The 15301-nt window shown below is 49.0% G+C and overlaps 1 protein-coding gene across 2 annotated transcripts in view; it reads right to left on the bottom strand.

The window, feature by feature from the left end:
- SOGA1 (suppressor of glucose, autophagy associated 1) overlaps nucleotides 1-15301 on the bottom strand; it is a 66777-nt gene that overhangs the window by 18310 nt on the left and 33166 nt on the right. Inside the window, exons 4-9 of one of the 2 annotated variants that reach the window (XM_026503446.4) lie at nucleotides 12247-12309; nucleotides 10440-11621; nucleotides 9122-9262; nucleotides 6700-6825; nucleotides 5508-5738; nucleotides 450-554 (exon numbers count right to left, since the gene is read on the bottom strand). In XM_026503446.4, coding sequence (XP_026359231.2) covers nucleotides 450-554; nucleotides 5508-5738; nucleotides 6700-6825; nucleotides 9122-9262; nucleotides 10440-11621; nucleotides 12247-12309 — 1848 coding nt within the window. The remainder of the gene's footprint in view (nucleotides 1-449; nucleotides 555-5507; nucleotides 5739-6699; nucleotides 6826-9121; nucleotides 9263-10439; nucleotides 11622-12246; nucleotides 12310-15301) is intronic. The other variant, XM_044385807.3, reaches the window with a different exon arrangement.

Raw genomic sequence — 15301 nt, 5'->3', positions numbered from 1 at the left:
AGGCCTCTCTTCATATGACCCCAACCTGATGTCCTTATCCCCACTATGTACACCTCAAGCCTCGGCCAATCCCAGAATACCCTGCCACACCTCTGCACACACAGTTCTCTAGGTCCAAAAGGGCCTTTCCCCACTCTCTATTATGTAAGCTCTCATTCACCCTTCAAAACCTGCCACCTATTACCCCTTCTCCATGACACTGTCCCCTATACTCCCGACAGAATTAACGGCTCTCCTGCATGTGCCCACACAGTCCATCAGCTGTCACTGCCCCTGGATGACGAATGAACCCCACAGCACTAAGCATCTGGGGCCAGTACCCAGGTAATGACCCTCTGCAGCTCCGGTGCCCCATGTAAGACAGGTCAGGGAAGGTGGCAGGAAGCGATCGCTTTGTTAGACAAAGGAAGCAGGGGCAGGACAGGACCGGGAACAGGCTGGGAACGCACCGTGTTTTGGGTCCAGCTGTCCCCCGCGCAGGTCTTGTTATCTGAATGTTGAGCATTTAATTCCTCTTCCTCCATTAGCAGGTACAGCTCCTTCATGCTATTTACCTGTTTTTAAAAAGCCACAGTCAACAGGGGCTGGAAGGGTGTCATGCCAGGGAGTCTGAGCATCAGGAGAGGGGATTCAGGCTAGCGGCCCGGATGGGAAGGTACGACACAGCCAGGCAGAAAGAAAGAATGGGGGTTTATGGTCCAGGATGGACCAAAGGCAGTCTAGTTGGACACTGATTTCCCAATTTTTTTTTTTTTTTTTTGATTTCCCAATTTTTAACTTTGGCTCCCGGGCACAGTCAAGGCCTACAGCGCAGCTGGAAAGGCAGGCCCTTCTGTCTTCCCATACCACCTCTTCTGCCCCCAGGGCCATGAGGCATCTGGAGAGCTACTCAGAAATAACCATGTTGCCAGGCTGGGTCAACAGGTAGGCCTGTGGGTAGGATAAAAGGGCCATGGGCACCCCCATAATTATAGAAAAGGCAACCAAAGGTTTGGGTGGACAGACGGAGCCTTCCTGGGTGGGGATTTGCTGCTGATGAATTCTGCAGAGAAGTCCAGAGCCAGCCAGGGAAACCAGGGTACTGGTTCAGGCTGGGAATGAAGCAAGCTTCTGACTGGGGCACTCATTCATCATTCACTCAACAAAGAGTTATTAAAAACTAGCATGCACCAGGCCCTGTGCCCGGAGCTGAGGATACACCAGTGAGCAAGACAGACAAGAACCCTTGTCCCCGTTAGCTTCCATTCCAGTAGCAGGAAAACAAACAAACAAGTGAAAGGTATGAAATGGCATTAAATGTCTGCAGTGTCATACAGTGACACTGTTCTACCACGGGGAACAAGAGCAAGCCAAGGAGCTGGGGTGTGTGTGCTGCGTGTGGGTGGTCAAGGAGGGCCTCAGAGACATGCTGGTATTCAGGCAATGTCCTGAAAGAGCTAAGACAAAATAAGCCATGTGAAGACCTGCAGGTTGAGAATTCCGGGGAAAGGGCACAGCAAATGCAAAGGCCCTGAAGTGGGAACATGTCTGTGTGAGGGAAGCAAGAGAGCCAGGGAGAAAGTGAGAGAGGTACGGGGAACAAGGCCCGGGACTTGCAGGGACTTCGGCTTCTGCTCTGGGTGAAATGGGAGCCAGGGGAGGACTGTGAGCCGAGGGAGGGACGCCCACCTGACTTGCGGTTTCAAGGAGATCACTGCAGCTGCTGAGCTTACTGGGCAACAACAGAACCCCATCACAAAACTCCAGGGGATGCCATCCACGTGGAGTATACGCTGCCCAGGAAACCTCGTCCTACCCTTCTGGATGTAAGATGCTTGGTGCAAGGGTGCAAGAGCAGAGCAGGGAGACCAGGTAAGAGGCTGCAGTGAAAATCCAGTCAAGAAGTGACGGTGGCTCAGCCAGGACAGAGGGCAGAGTGGCTGGGTCAGACTCTAGATAGATTCTGGATAGAGTCACAATGTGTAAGAAAGGCCACTGAAGCCGTGTACCTGGATAAGGTCCTCAAGGGAGCAGGTGTAGGTAAGGGAGAGATGTGGCCCAAGGGCTGAGCCCTGGGGACTCTGACGTTGAGAGAGGTCAGGGAGAAAAAGAGGGTCCAGCCAAGGAGATCGAGAAAGAGCAACCAGTGAGGTGGAAGGAAACCCAAGAGAATGTGATGTCCTAGAAACCAAATGATGAAGGGTTTCTTTTTTTTTTTTTTTTTAAGATTTTATTTATTTATTTGACAGAGATAGAGACAGCCAGCGAGAGAGGGAACACAAGCAGGGGGAGTCGGAGAGGAAGAAGCAGGCTCCCAGCAGAGGAGCCTGATGTGGGGCTCAATCCCAGGACCCTGGGATCAGGCTCTGAGCCGAAGGCAGACGCTTAACCGCTGTGCCACCCAGGCGCCCCTGATGAAGGGTTTCTAATGTCAGCGCAGGCACCGAGGCTGGGAAGTACTGCGGGGGAGGGGGGCGGCAGGGCCTGCCTGAATAAACATCCCAATTCTGTCCCTGGTCACGAGTATCTAAACACACAGACCGTGGCTGTCTGTAGACACAGGTGCACGATTCCTTCTCGGAAATCCCTGGGGCCAGGTGTGCTCGGAATTCAGAATGCGTGGGGATTTAGAAAGACAATGTGGTACCTACACTGCGTACTGGACCCGCACCCCAGCAGGGTCTGGTGTAACACTCTACGCTCTGGCACACTCATGCCTCCCCTACAAACACATGAATATTAACATGAAATGGGATAAATAAAGGTTTTGCTACCAAATGAATGTCAGGCCAATCTTTTCCAACCAAGTTAGATACAACCAAACACAGCTCTCAGAGCTTCTGGATTTCAGAATTGAGGCACGGAATCAAAGATCATTAACTGCAGTAAAATGGGAATAATAATTATCTACATATCATAGCATAGTTGTAAAGATGAAATGCAATAATTCACCTCAAGTATTTAATACAGTACCTAGGACACCATACTCAATGCCTGAGGGTTTTTTTTTTTATCATTTACATGTATAGTATCGTTTCACACGCAGAATTCTGCACGTGTGGACACATTGAGAGTATGAATGTACATCAAGTTTGTTTTATTTATTTATTTATTTTTTGGCAACAAAGCAAGGTTTATTGAGTGATAGCAAAGTGATAGTACAAAGCTCTCAAGGAGGGAGGGGACCCGAGGGGGTTGCCCTCAAGTTTATTATTTATATAGTTATAGATTTGTGGTTATATCATATTTATACACATGTATATATCTATTATGACAATGTATGTAGTTATGTTTATCATTTTTTTAAGATTTATTTATTTGAGAGAGCATGAGTGGGGACAAGGAGGGATATTGGCAGAGGGAGAGGGAGAAGCAGACTCCCCACTTAGCAGGGAGCCTGACACGGGGCTCGAGCCCAGGACCCTGGGATCATGACCTGAGCCGAAGGCAGACGCTTGACTCACTGAACCACCCAGGTGCCCTGGTTATGTTTATATCTTATTAATTATGTCTATTTCAGTAAATGTAGTATTTCTATTAATTATAGGTACATATATTATTTAATTTTCTATGTTTACCTTTTTTTCTTCCTAAAGTTTTTTTTTTAAGATTTTATTTATTTATTTGAGAGACAGCGTGAGAGAGACAGAGAGAAAGGACAAGCAGAGGGAGCAGAAGAGGGAGAAGCAGGCTCCCTGCTGAGCTGGGAGTGTGATGTGGAACTCAATCCCAGGACCCTGAGATCATGACCTGAGCCGAAGGCAGATGCTTAACCAACTGAGCCTCCCAGGCGCCTCTAAAGTAAATTTCTGTTTCTCTTTGTTACTCCAGTACCGGGAAATATCTAGAAAGATTTATACCAAATATGGAGGATTTGCCTGAGACAAACTGACTTAACACATAGGCTATGTGGCCTTCAGTTCACTGTGGAGGGTGTAGGGGAACATCCAACTCAGGAGCCAAAACTGGGCTTCAGGTAAAATCAATACAATGGTTAAAAAGAAAAAAAAATCAATATGGTGGTTCCCCAAAATATTAAAAATAGAACTACCATAGGAATCAGCAATCCCACTTCTGGGTACATACCCAAAGGAAATGAACTCTGGATCTCAGTGAGCTATCTGCAGGCCCATGTTCTTTGCAGCATTAGTCACGATAGCCAAGATATGGAAACTACCTGAGTGTTCACAAATGAATGGATAAAGAAATTGTGATGTATATTTATAACAGAATATTATTCAGCCATATAAAAGAAGAAAACCCTGCCATTTTTGACAACATGGATGGACCCAGTAGACAAATACCGCAAAATCTCACTTACACGTGGAATGGGGAAAAAAGCCAAACTCATACAAGCAGTGAGCAGAACAGTGGTTGCCAAGGGCAGGGAAGCGGGGCTGGGGTGAGGGTGGGGGTGGGGAGATGTTGGTCAAAGGGTACAAAGTTTCAGTTATGCAGGATGAATAAGTTCTGGAGATCCATGTACAGCACGGTGACTACAGCTAACAATACTGTATTGTATACTTGAATACGCTGAGAGTAGATCTTAGGTACTCTCACTATAAAAAAAAAAAAAAAGAGGGGTGCCTGAGTGGCTCAGTCGGTTAAGCCTCTAACACTTGATTTCAGCTCAGGTCATGATCTCAGGGTTGTGAGTTCAAGCCCTGCATTGGGCTCCATCGTTAAGGAGGCCCAGCGTGGAGCCTACTTTAATTAATTAATTAGTTAGTTAAAATAAAATAGGTATATTCATAAGTCACAAACACACAGCAATAAAAAAAAATGTCCTGGGTTCCCCATATGGGCCACCAAAAAGCAACAACTACTTCTATATACCAAACATAGATGAACCTCAAAAAATTACATTGAGCCAAAGAAGCTAGACACAAAGACTACATGCACTTATAGGAAGTTCTAGAATGGGCAAAACGAATCCATGGTATAAGAAATCAGAACAGCGCTGACAGCTGGGGTGGGCATATTGACTGGAACAGCAGGGATCCTTCTGGGGCCCTGGAAATGTGCTCTGTTGTGATCTGGGTAGGGACTCTACAGATGTGTAAGACAAAACTTCATCAGCTGTACACTTAAGATGTGTGCACTTTACTCTATACAATGCATACCTTAAAAGAGTAAAAAATCATACATACTATATTGGCATATAATGCAATGGTAACAAAACTAGATTATTAAATTTACCTAGATCCTGTTGCCTGCTGAGGACTCTGAGGTTCATTAAAAAGGGAAATGAGCAAGTCTTAGAGAGGTGTTAAAGACCTATCAGCTCTCTCTGGGGAGGGACCAAGTCTGTCTCCACCACAATAACCCCAGCACCTGCCACAGGGTCCAGGAAAGAGCTGGTTCTCAACAAGCAGATGCTGAATGAGTGAATGAATGCAGGGATGGAAGCCCAAGCTGATGGCCTGGAGATGAGCCTCAGGGCTGTGTCAATGCCACCTGGGTGTCCCTCTAAGTCCAGTCTTCCCCACCCTACCCCTGCCCTAGTCCCAGCCCCAGGGGAACCATACCTCAAGGAAGTCATCCCCCTCGCTGGGCAAAATCTTGCCCTGCCGCCAACGCTTGAGGAACCACCTGAGCTTCATGAAGAGCAGCAGGAAGTTGTGCTTGAACTGCTGGGACTCCTGCACCAGCATGTTCTTCTCCTGGCTCCAGAATTTCTGCTCCAGCCTCCGCTGGAGGCTCAGGCTTTGCAGCTCAAACTCGCGCCTCAGGAGCGCCCTCTGCTGATCCTCCTTCAGCTGGAGGAGGACGAAAGCGTGAGCACCCCCAGCGGTCCTCCCAGCCCTACCCCTTCCCATTCCAGGCCTCGGATAAAGACAGAGAGGAAAGTTTGGGAGGTGCCTGTTGGTGCTCCCTGTCAGGGACTCTACCAATACCAGCTCAATCTGTTGAGATAAACTCCAGGGAAGAGAAACTCATAAAAGTAGCAGCAATCACAGTTATGGATCATTGAGAAGAGGGATTTGAACCCAGCCCTGCCTCACTATAAAAACCATGACATCACATAATGAGCGCATACTGGCTGCCAAAGTTTCACGGGAACTCTCACATCTGATTGAAGAACCTGGGAGGGTGAGCAATGATGGCACGAAGGGGTGACCCATGCAGAGCACCAAGGGCAAGCTGGGAGAGAGAAGATGCAAATCCCGAGGAAGGAATGCAGTGTCATGACTGAGAGAACAGAGACCGGGATTCGAATCTTGCCCTCGATGTGCAACCTAGGCCAAGTATTTCAGCTCCCCGGGCATCAGTCTCCCTACCTATAAAATGGGGACACCTCACAGAAGAAATCCTAAGGACTAAAAGACATAATGTGTGAAAAGAGCATTGCACAGGCCTGACATACAGTAAGGGCTTAATACATGCTTTCTATTAGCAGGACTATCAGCCTTGATTAGCAGCCAGACCTCTGGCATTTCTGATACAGGTTTTTAGCTCTGATGGGGGAAGTATGTCATAGTTGGGAAACTGAGGCCCAGAGAGGAGACAGGATTGGCCCAAGGTCACACAGGCAGTCAATGACAAGCGCAGGATTCCAGCCCAGTAGAGCTAATGCACGAGCAAGTATAGCTAGGGCCAGAAGACTCAAGTTTCCCAATACCCCTGGCTTCTGAAGACCCGTGGAGCCCTAAGGTTTCTGCCTTCAGTTCAGGGAAGAGAAAATGGAGTCGGTACAGGGGGACACTGGGCACCACCCACCTGGACCATCTTCTGGTTGAAGTTGTCGGCCTCCTCCTTCCGTAGCTGCCGTTCCTGGGAGAGCTGCTCCTGCAGGCCTCGGAGGCTGTCGTGGGCCTCGGCCAGCACCAGCTGCAGCTCCTTGATCTGGGATAGGGATGAAGGACACAGACAGAGGGAGAGACCAGGGGTTGGGGGATAGAGCTGTGGTCAGAGGTCAAAAGTTAAGTGGGGTCCAAGCTGTCCCTGGAATATAAATGAGGCACAGTGGCTGACCCTACTTCAGGGGGTTGTCATGACAATTAAACAAAACAATGCACATCAAATTTAGCTATTACTATAATTTTGCCTTGATAATTTCTCTCTTTGAAATGCATCTGAAGAAAATAACATACTGAGAGAGCTAAGTTTGATTCACAAAGACGTTCGTTGTCTCATTGTTTATAATTGCAAAAATTTAGAAACAACTTGGATAAATAAAAGGATTAATAGGTGTGGTTAATAGGTCTATACATACATAAAAGTCCATTCAACTGTACACTTAAGGATAGTGTCCTTTTTTGCATGTATATTATTATGTTATACTTCAATAAAAAATTTAAAAAGATTTATACCTCAATAAAAAAACAGAAAGGACATGGACACACACACTTAAATGTGAACAGTGATTAACTGACAATCTTGTGATCCTGACTTCCTTCTTTATATCTTCATGCAACGCTGCTTAGGGACTTTGTTGTAGTTATAATGTTGCCTATAATGACAATATAATAAAATCTTTTTAAAAAGACAGTAAAACTACATTTTGAGGGGAAATTGTGTTTATAAGCATTTGTAACTAAACAGGCAAAATTAATCTATTCTCTTAGAAGTCAAGATGATGACTGGATGGGGACCAGAAGGGAGGCTTCAAGGACAGGTCATGCTCTGTTTAATAACGTGCTAGCTGATTACATAGGAGTGGTCAGTCTGGGAAAGTCATTTGAGCTGTCCACTTACAAGTGCTTTTCTGTGTGTGTTATATACTTCAATTTAAATTTTAAGTATTTCTAGTGGCAGAGGGAAATTTTTATGCTGTCATGTTAAGCAGGAAAAAAAGAAAGAAAGAAAGAAAGAAATGTCATCTGCCACACCTACATCAAACCTTCCCAGGCAAGATGCCCCCCCCCCCCATGAAAAGAAAACATTTATTATCTAGCCAATAACGTGGAAACTTGGCAATGGAAGGCACTCTGACTTAAGATATATCTTGTATGCCTATTTTATATTAAAGATCTTTGCAGGCCTGGATACTACCTGCTACCTCTGGTGTTCTCCTTGGACTCGGTGCCTAACACAGAGTCTGGCAAATTGTAACTGCTCAGTAGAGAGTGGTTGAATGAAACAGTAATTGAATGTATGCACATGAGCTGACCTATCTCCTTTTCTTAGAAAATGAGAACTAAGTATTTCATGTTGGGTTTTGTTTTATTTTTTTCCCCCTTTTTGCCATGGCTGCTAGGAAGCTCAGACCACTTAGAGAGTTTGAGCCATCAGCTTCCAGGGAGCTTCTCCCCCTGGGCACTTGCAGGCTGGCCTTCCTGGGACCACAAAACTGCCTTTCCATGGATGTTTAGTGCTTACAATGGGGCACACACAAGGTTCTCCATGGCTCAGGAGTCTCAGGGAGGCTCCATCCCATCCACAGGAGCCCTTTCCTACTTCAGGTTCATTGTGAAGTGCTGGCAGAGACTCAAGAAGGCTTGGGAAGGGCTCTGAACCACCAGGAATTCTTCAAGGACCAGGGAACCCTATGTATAATTCTACAGCCTCCCTCAACTCGAATCCTCCCATGTTACAAATGGGGAAGATGCAGCCAGAGAATGGGAACATGCCCAAGGCCACAAAGCCACACTGGTGGGTCCCCTGAGGCCCTGAGATGTGTCATCCTCCTCCTCCTCACCCAACAGGGACCAGGCTTTAATAAGGCTTTTCATGTATTTCATCCTTTCAACAGTCCTCTGAGGGATCACCTTTATTGTAAAGGTGAGAAAACGGAGATTAGAGAGGTCAAGTCAATTGTCTACAATCTCACAGCCAGTATATAGCAGTTCCACAATTTGAGCCCAGTCAGCCTGACTGTAAAGATTGCTGCCCTCCTGCTAAAGAAATAAGTGGTTTCATTAAATAATATAAATTACTGAATTCCCAGTGAAACTTTGTATAGCAAAACAAAATTCATTTCTTCAAATGAGTTTATAAGCTTCCTTTTATCAGGCCAAGAGAAAGGCCCAAACTTCCTTGTCTCCCTTTTAGCCCTTGCTGCCAGGAAGCGTGGAACCAAACGGAATACTCAAAACCCACATCTTCACCAGCTAAGCTTCTCCACGGATGGCCCAGCCTCTGGAAGGCCCCAGCCACTCTCCTCCTGCCCTCCCCCTCGCTCGATCAGGCCTAGGCCCACCTCAGAGGCGTAGGAATCATAGTCTTCGGCTCGGTAAGGCCTGAAGTTCCGGCCGGGGTCGGGCTTGGAGTCCAAGTCACCACTGCGGAAGGGCTCTCGTATCCTGGGCTCCCATTCCGGCAGATCCCTGAAGTCAGGCGGCTGCACCCAGAGGCACAGGCAGAAGAGACCAAAGGTAACAATGCGGAGGGGCCCAAGGGGTGCCAGAAGCAGCCCCCACCCCAGGCCCTGGGTTCTAGAAGAGGCTCTGACCACCCACCTGAGGGCTGGCCTCAGTGGATTCAGCTTTGCAGCCCAAACCCGGGCTACAACTATTCAGCAAGTCTCTGTCAAAAGGATGAATGAATAGCTAGGTGCTGAGTGAAAACCCTGATCCTGTGAATGTCTGTCTTCTGCACAAACCTTCTGAGCCATCCTCAATGATCCTACCACGTGTGTGGGCCCAGCTCATTCCTACCTCAAGAAGAACCAAAGGGAAGACCTAACCTGGGGGAGTCTGCTTGCTTAAAAAAGTAAGATCAAGCCAGATCAGCAGAGCACAGATTAAAGAAATTAGGGCACAACTACACCGTGTAGCTGTCAAGAAGAAAGAGCTAAATCTCTGTATGGACATGGGAAGACCCCTCCCATTGCTCTCGGGATGAAGATGCTCCCTGCAACCCAGCTGCCCTCCTTCCCTTGGTCCGCGGGCACGCCATGCTCTTTCCGGCTATGATGCCTTCACATGGTGCTCCCTCTGCTTACAACACTCTTCCCCTGCTGATCCACCCTTCTTAGCTCAGCTCAGATCAGAGGCTGTCCCTGATCCGAAGACGAGGTCAGGTTCCTTGTGCACAGAACCAAGTGCCCTTCCCTGACAGCCCTCATGTCAGTTTGTCATTTCACATTCAGCGGCCTGATATTTTGATTAACATCTTTCTTCCCCATTAGATGACAGGGGCTGGAGGGCAGGAATCAGGTCTGGTTTTGCTCCAGCACCGAGCACAAAAAGTATATGAACAATAAATACAGCAGTGTAAGCACATGAACCACTAGACACATTGCACAAGAAAAACCAGTTGCGTGGTAACGGTAGATATCACATAAAACAACTGGGGTGAAAAACAAGTCCACGAGAGGATATGCAGAAAAAGACTTAAAAAGGCATGCTGTGATGACATGGTCGTGTTCTGGGTGATGAGGACACCAGTGTGCTCCCCTCGGGAAAATTCCCTTGCCATACACTTGTGCGGCACTGTGTGCCTCTCTGTCCTATGTATGATTCTGTAAAAGGTTTCTAACAAAAAAAGTACTGGGGCCTGTGGCTGGGACATCTTACCTGGAAGTCTGAGCCAAGGTCTTTGGCCAAAAGAATCTCCTTGGACGGTCCCTGGGAGGCCAAGGCAGGCAGCGACGGGAAGGGCTCTGGCTGCTCCTTGGCAGAGCTCCCGAGGACGGCGTCTGCCTTCCGCGTGAAGGCATTGAGCTCCTGCTGAAGCATGCTCAGCCGCACCAGGATGGCATGGATGAGCTTGGTGTCCCTGGGACCCTCGCTGTTGTCAGGGGCCTCATGCAGCCGAAAGTCGGCACACTCGTTGTCCAGGTACAGGCGGAGGCCGGCCGAGAAGCCGTTGGCGTCGGCCACCAGGACATCGATGGCCTTGCTGACCAGGGCGGCCTGCTCCCTCAGCCCCGGCAGTGCCTCGGCCTCCCTGGCTCTGCAGAGCCGGGCAGCATGGGGGCCGTGGGCCTCGCCAAGAGCCGCGGGCACGCACTGGGCAGAGTCCCCGGCCTCCGCGTCCGTCTCCAGCATGGGCCGCGTGCTCTGGCAGGAGGCAAGATCGCAGCGCTGGAGGTTGGAGAGCAGCACGCGGTTCTCATACTGCAGCTTCTTGACCTTGCCGCTGAGCTCGCTGACCTGCAGTTTGGCAGCCGCCAGCTCCTCCTGCGAGGGCTCACTGAGCGCAGAGCAGCTGTCCTCTGACAGCGTCACGTCCAGCTCGTGCTCCGAGCGGTACTTGGCCAGCTCGGTGAGCAGCAGCTTGTTCTGGTCCTCCAGCTCTGCCGAGGAGCGCCGGAGCAGCTCGGCCTCCTCCTCCACAAACTGCAGGTGTCGCCGCAGCTCCACCAGGCTGTCCCCGCACTCGCCGCCCCCCAGCGCAGAGAAGGCCAGGCGCGCCTCCGTGCCTCCGCAGCCTCCGCCGTGATCCTTCATGTCGTCCATCTCCGCCCGCAGGCCTCGGTTTTCCACCTCCAGCTCCACGATGCGGCGGCTCAGCAGGTTGGCTTCCTCCTCCACCAGCTTCAGGTGCACCTTCAGCTCGGTCTCCCGGGAGTGGGGCGCGTCGGCCAGCTCCTCGGCGGACAGGGCGCTGTCCAGATCACCGTAGAGCGAGCGGTACTTGAGCAGCTCCTCTTTCATGCTGTCATTCTCCTTGGCGAGCTTGGTGAGCTTCTTGCACATGAGGGCTGACTCCTCCTTTGCAAAGTGCAGCTGGCACTTCAGGTCCGCGCTGTCCTCCTGGGGCCCAAGGGCACGGGGACAGACAGGACCCAGGAAGGTTAGTGTCAAGAAGCTCAGTACCAGCCACCACTAACAACGTGCTGGGGACACAGGAAGGAATCAGACAAGGGCCTGACTCTCGAGGAGCAGGGGAAGCAGAGAGGGAGACCTCCTGGACACTGCACCAAGGATGGAGCACGGCACAGCCTGTGGAGCCCAGGAGGGCTTCCTGGAGTAGGTGACATCCTGCCACTGCTACTACCATCACTACTATAGTTTCCTCATGTTGTAAAATGGGAAAATAACACTCCCTTCCTCACGGAGCCATGGGAAGGATTAAAGGACATAATGCAGGAAGAGTGCCTGGCATGCTGACAGTCCAGGACCAGGAGAGGCTCACTGTCGTCTATGCCTGACCTGAGCTACATCTGTATATAGCACTTTATCTGTCTGCCGGTGTGAGAACCACGGGCTCACAGCATGGTTTTGGGAAGTGAAATGAGCACTGAAGCCAAGAAAATGAAAAAGAGGAGGGTGGGGTTGAGGTTGGGGAAGGGTGGGCTTCCCAGGCCACTTGGAGTTAAGCCTTGGCCCTTCAGATTCAAACCTGCCTCTGGGGGCCATGGGGGCTGCCGGGAAATACCTGCACGGAAGGCTTCTTGTCTGTCTTCCCCAGGGAGCGGGTTCCTCTTTTCTTCAAGGAATGCTAGAAATTAAAAAACAAAAACACACAAAACTGAAAGCTCACGGGGTGGTGGGCATCAAAGAGTAGTCAAGGTGCCTAGGGTTCCACTGAGGGCCCTGCTCCCTGCCCAGCCTAGCCCAGCCACATCCAGGCCTTGTCCAGCACAAACCACTGAGCCAGAGGGGCCCTCAAGAACACCCAGCGGGCTAGAAGCACATGAGGAGAGGACTCTGATCACACCAGCCCAGGGTCCCCCGCCCCCCCCCCCGTTATGATCCAGTTGGCCTGGGCCAAGACCCAGAAATCTGGGTTTCTGTTCTTCTGTGTCTTTTATTCATTCAAAGATTTCCTGAGTACCTATTATGTGCCAGGTGCAGGGAGGCACAGGGGACACAGCAGTGACCAAGCCAGACAGGGTACCTGGGGAGGATATTGTGGTACTCCATCCAGATGCCCCCCTCCTCAGAACTGGGGCACCTGTTCCCCCAAATAAGACCTCAAAGCTGAGTCCCCTCCCAGTGATGCCACTGGCTGAGGGCAGTCCCGTCATTCGAGGTCATGTGCCCTCCCTGGGGGGAGCCCACATGCAACGACTGGTCCATGGCCTCCTGCCTCAACTCAGATTCTAAACAGCCGTCCCAGCTCTAGAGCTCCCCATGGGATGGCGGAGGCCATTGGTGTGAATGCTCTGAAGCCCCTTGGTGGTGTTATTCCCAACGGGACTCTTCCATAAGCAGGCAAATCTCCATTTCGGGGGAAATCCTGTCCTCATGGACTCCAACTGGGGATGCATACTAATAAACAAAATGTATACAGGTAAAATAGATCACAATTACACAGGAGGGACTGCTCGGTTCTTCACAATTTAAATTGTTAAGTTTTCATGCAAAATACCACTATAATAATCATAATTAAAAATCCAGAACTGATACAGAAAGAAACTGATTTTTTGTTGAAATTTATACTATTAATTAGATAAGCAAACTCTACATGGAAAAAAAGTACCCTAAGAAAGTAAAAGTATAAACGATACTGGGAAAAAATTTTTTGCAATTTATTGCCCTGACAAAGGGTTAATATCCTACATAAAGAGCTTCATAAAATAGAAAACAAAAAGGCCAACAAACCTATACTAAAATGTGCTAGAGATATGAAACACTGTTCACAGGAAAAGAAAGGTAAATGGCTTGTAGCCGTAGGAAGATGTTCAACCCTATTCAAGATGGAGAAATGCAAATGAAAACTACACCCAGATACCATTTCTCACCTATCAGACTGGCAAAAATCCAAACATCTGACAATAAATACTGTTGATGAAGGTATGGAGAAGAAGGAGAAGTCCTATACTGCCGGGAAGAATACAAAATGGCACAAGCCCTATGGAGGGGAACTTGAGGAAAGAGTACAATAATTTTTACTAGTTTCTTGATGTTTAAAAAAGCCACTCAGGGGGCACCTGGGTGGCTCAGTCGGTCAAGCAACCTAAGCAACCAACTCTTGACTTCAGCTAAAGTCGTGATCTCAATCAAGGTCATGGGATCGAGCTCCCCCCATGTCCCCTACCACGCACTCAGCAGAGAGTCTGCTTGAGATTTTCTCCCTTCCTCTGCTCTGTCTCTTAAATAAATAAATAAATAAATAAATAAATAAATAAATAAATAAATAAAATCTTTAAAAAAAAATTTTTTAAATAAAAGCCCCTCAGTTAGATGCATGAGTCTATTAAACACCCCTCCCCGTGAGAGGGATGATTTTATTACTGGTGTATAAAACCACACTTAGGTTGCCTTTGACTTTTCAAGTTCAACAAGTATTTTTTTGAGAATGCTCCCAGGTGTTTGAATATATGCTTCCTTAGCCCCCCACCTCTCACACCCAACTCTGAAAGTGAGAACCACTGGCCTAATCCAAGCCCCCACCTCACTGAAGGTGGGAGAAAGGTCCCACAGCAAATTCATAGCTGACCAGGGGCCAGTTCCTGACCGAGCTCTTGATATAGTTCCCAAGACTTGGAAAGGGAAATTATGCCTTCTTTGATGAGGGCCAGAGTGGAGGGAGCACAGTGGTTCTCAAGCTGGGCGCACATCGGAATTACCTGGGGGAAGTTAAACAATAAACACGGATGCTCCAGGTCCCAGGGATTCTGCTATAATTGGTCCAGGCTGGGTCCCAGGCAGCGGTATTTTTAAACAGCTTCCCAGGTTGACGTCTACTGCACAGCCCAGGCTGGAACCTGAGAGCCAGGGAAATGAACTCCAGCTGGGGTCTGAAGTATATCTTGGAGCCCAATCAAATCCTAAAGAGACCTTTTGAAATGCAAATGAGGCAGGAAGGCAGAGGCTGATATTTCAGACGCTGGGAGCCAAGAGCGAAGAGCCAGTATTTGAGAAGGGCTGATTTGGGTTCTTTTAAAATCAAGCAGGAGAAGGTAGGAAATGGGGTGACGCCACAAAACAGGTTCCCCCCACAAACAGCCCCTCCCACAAATGGCACCTGGGAAGGGCGTGCTGAGAGGGACACCCGGGCATGGAGTGAGTGGAGAGGTGGGGACTGTGGGGAGAGATGGTCAGGCTTGCAGATCTGGGCCGGCTTATCACAAGCTCAGGGGGAAGGGTGGCCTCAGCTGGGAGCTGAACTCTGGCAACCCCACAACACTGAGTTTATGATCCTGGGTGAACCCCTTCCTCTCCGTATAAAACTGAGCTGAAAGACTCCCTGGAGGGGGGAAATGGGGTGACAGGAAGGGGGGGCTGGAGCACTAAGGGCTCCGGGCCACCACATATAAGGGAATGAAATCATGTAAAGCCTAACGCCATTAAAAGGACAGAGGGGAGTGAGATTTCCTGACATAGTAAAGTCTCTGAGACATCTCGGTAAGGAAAAGAAGGAACTCACGAAACAAAACCCACAACCCAAATGTCCACCAACTGATAAATGGATAAACAAAATGTGGTATATCCACACCAGGGAACATCGCTCAGCCATCGAAAACAATGAAGTGCTCATACTTGAT

Source organism: Ursus arctos, unplaced genomic scaffold (genome assembly GCF_023065955.2).
Source record: "Ursus arctos isolate Adak ecotype North America unplaced genomic scaffold, UrsArc2.0 scaffold_16, whole genome shotgun sequence".
NCBI classification, from domain to species: domain Eukaryota; kingdom Metazoa; phylum Chordata; class Mammalia; order Carnivora; family Ursidae; genus Ursus; species Ursus arctos.
The sequence above is the reverse complement of the archived record's forward strand: the minus strand, read 5'-3'. Positions and strand labels throughout refer to the sequence as shown.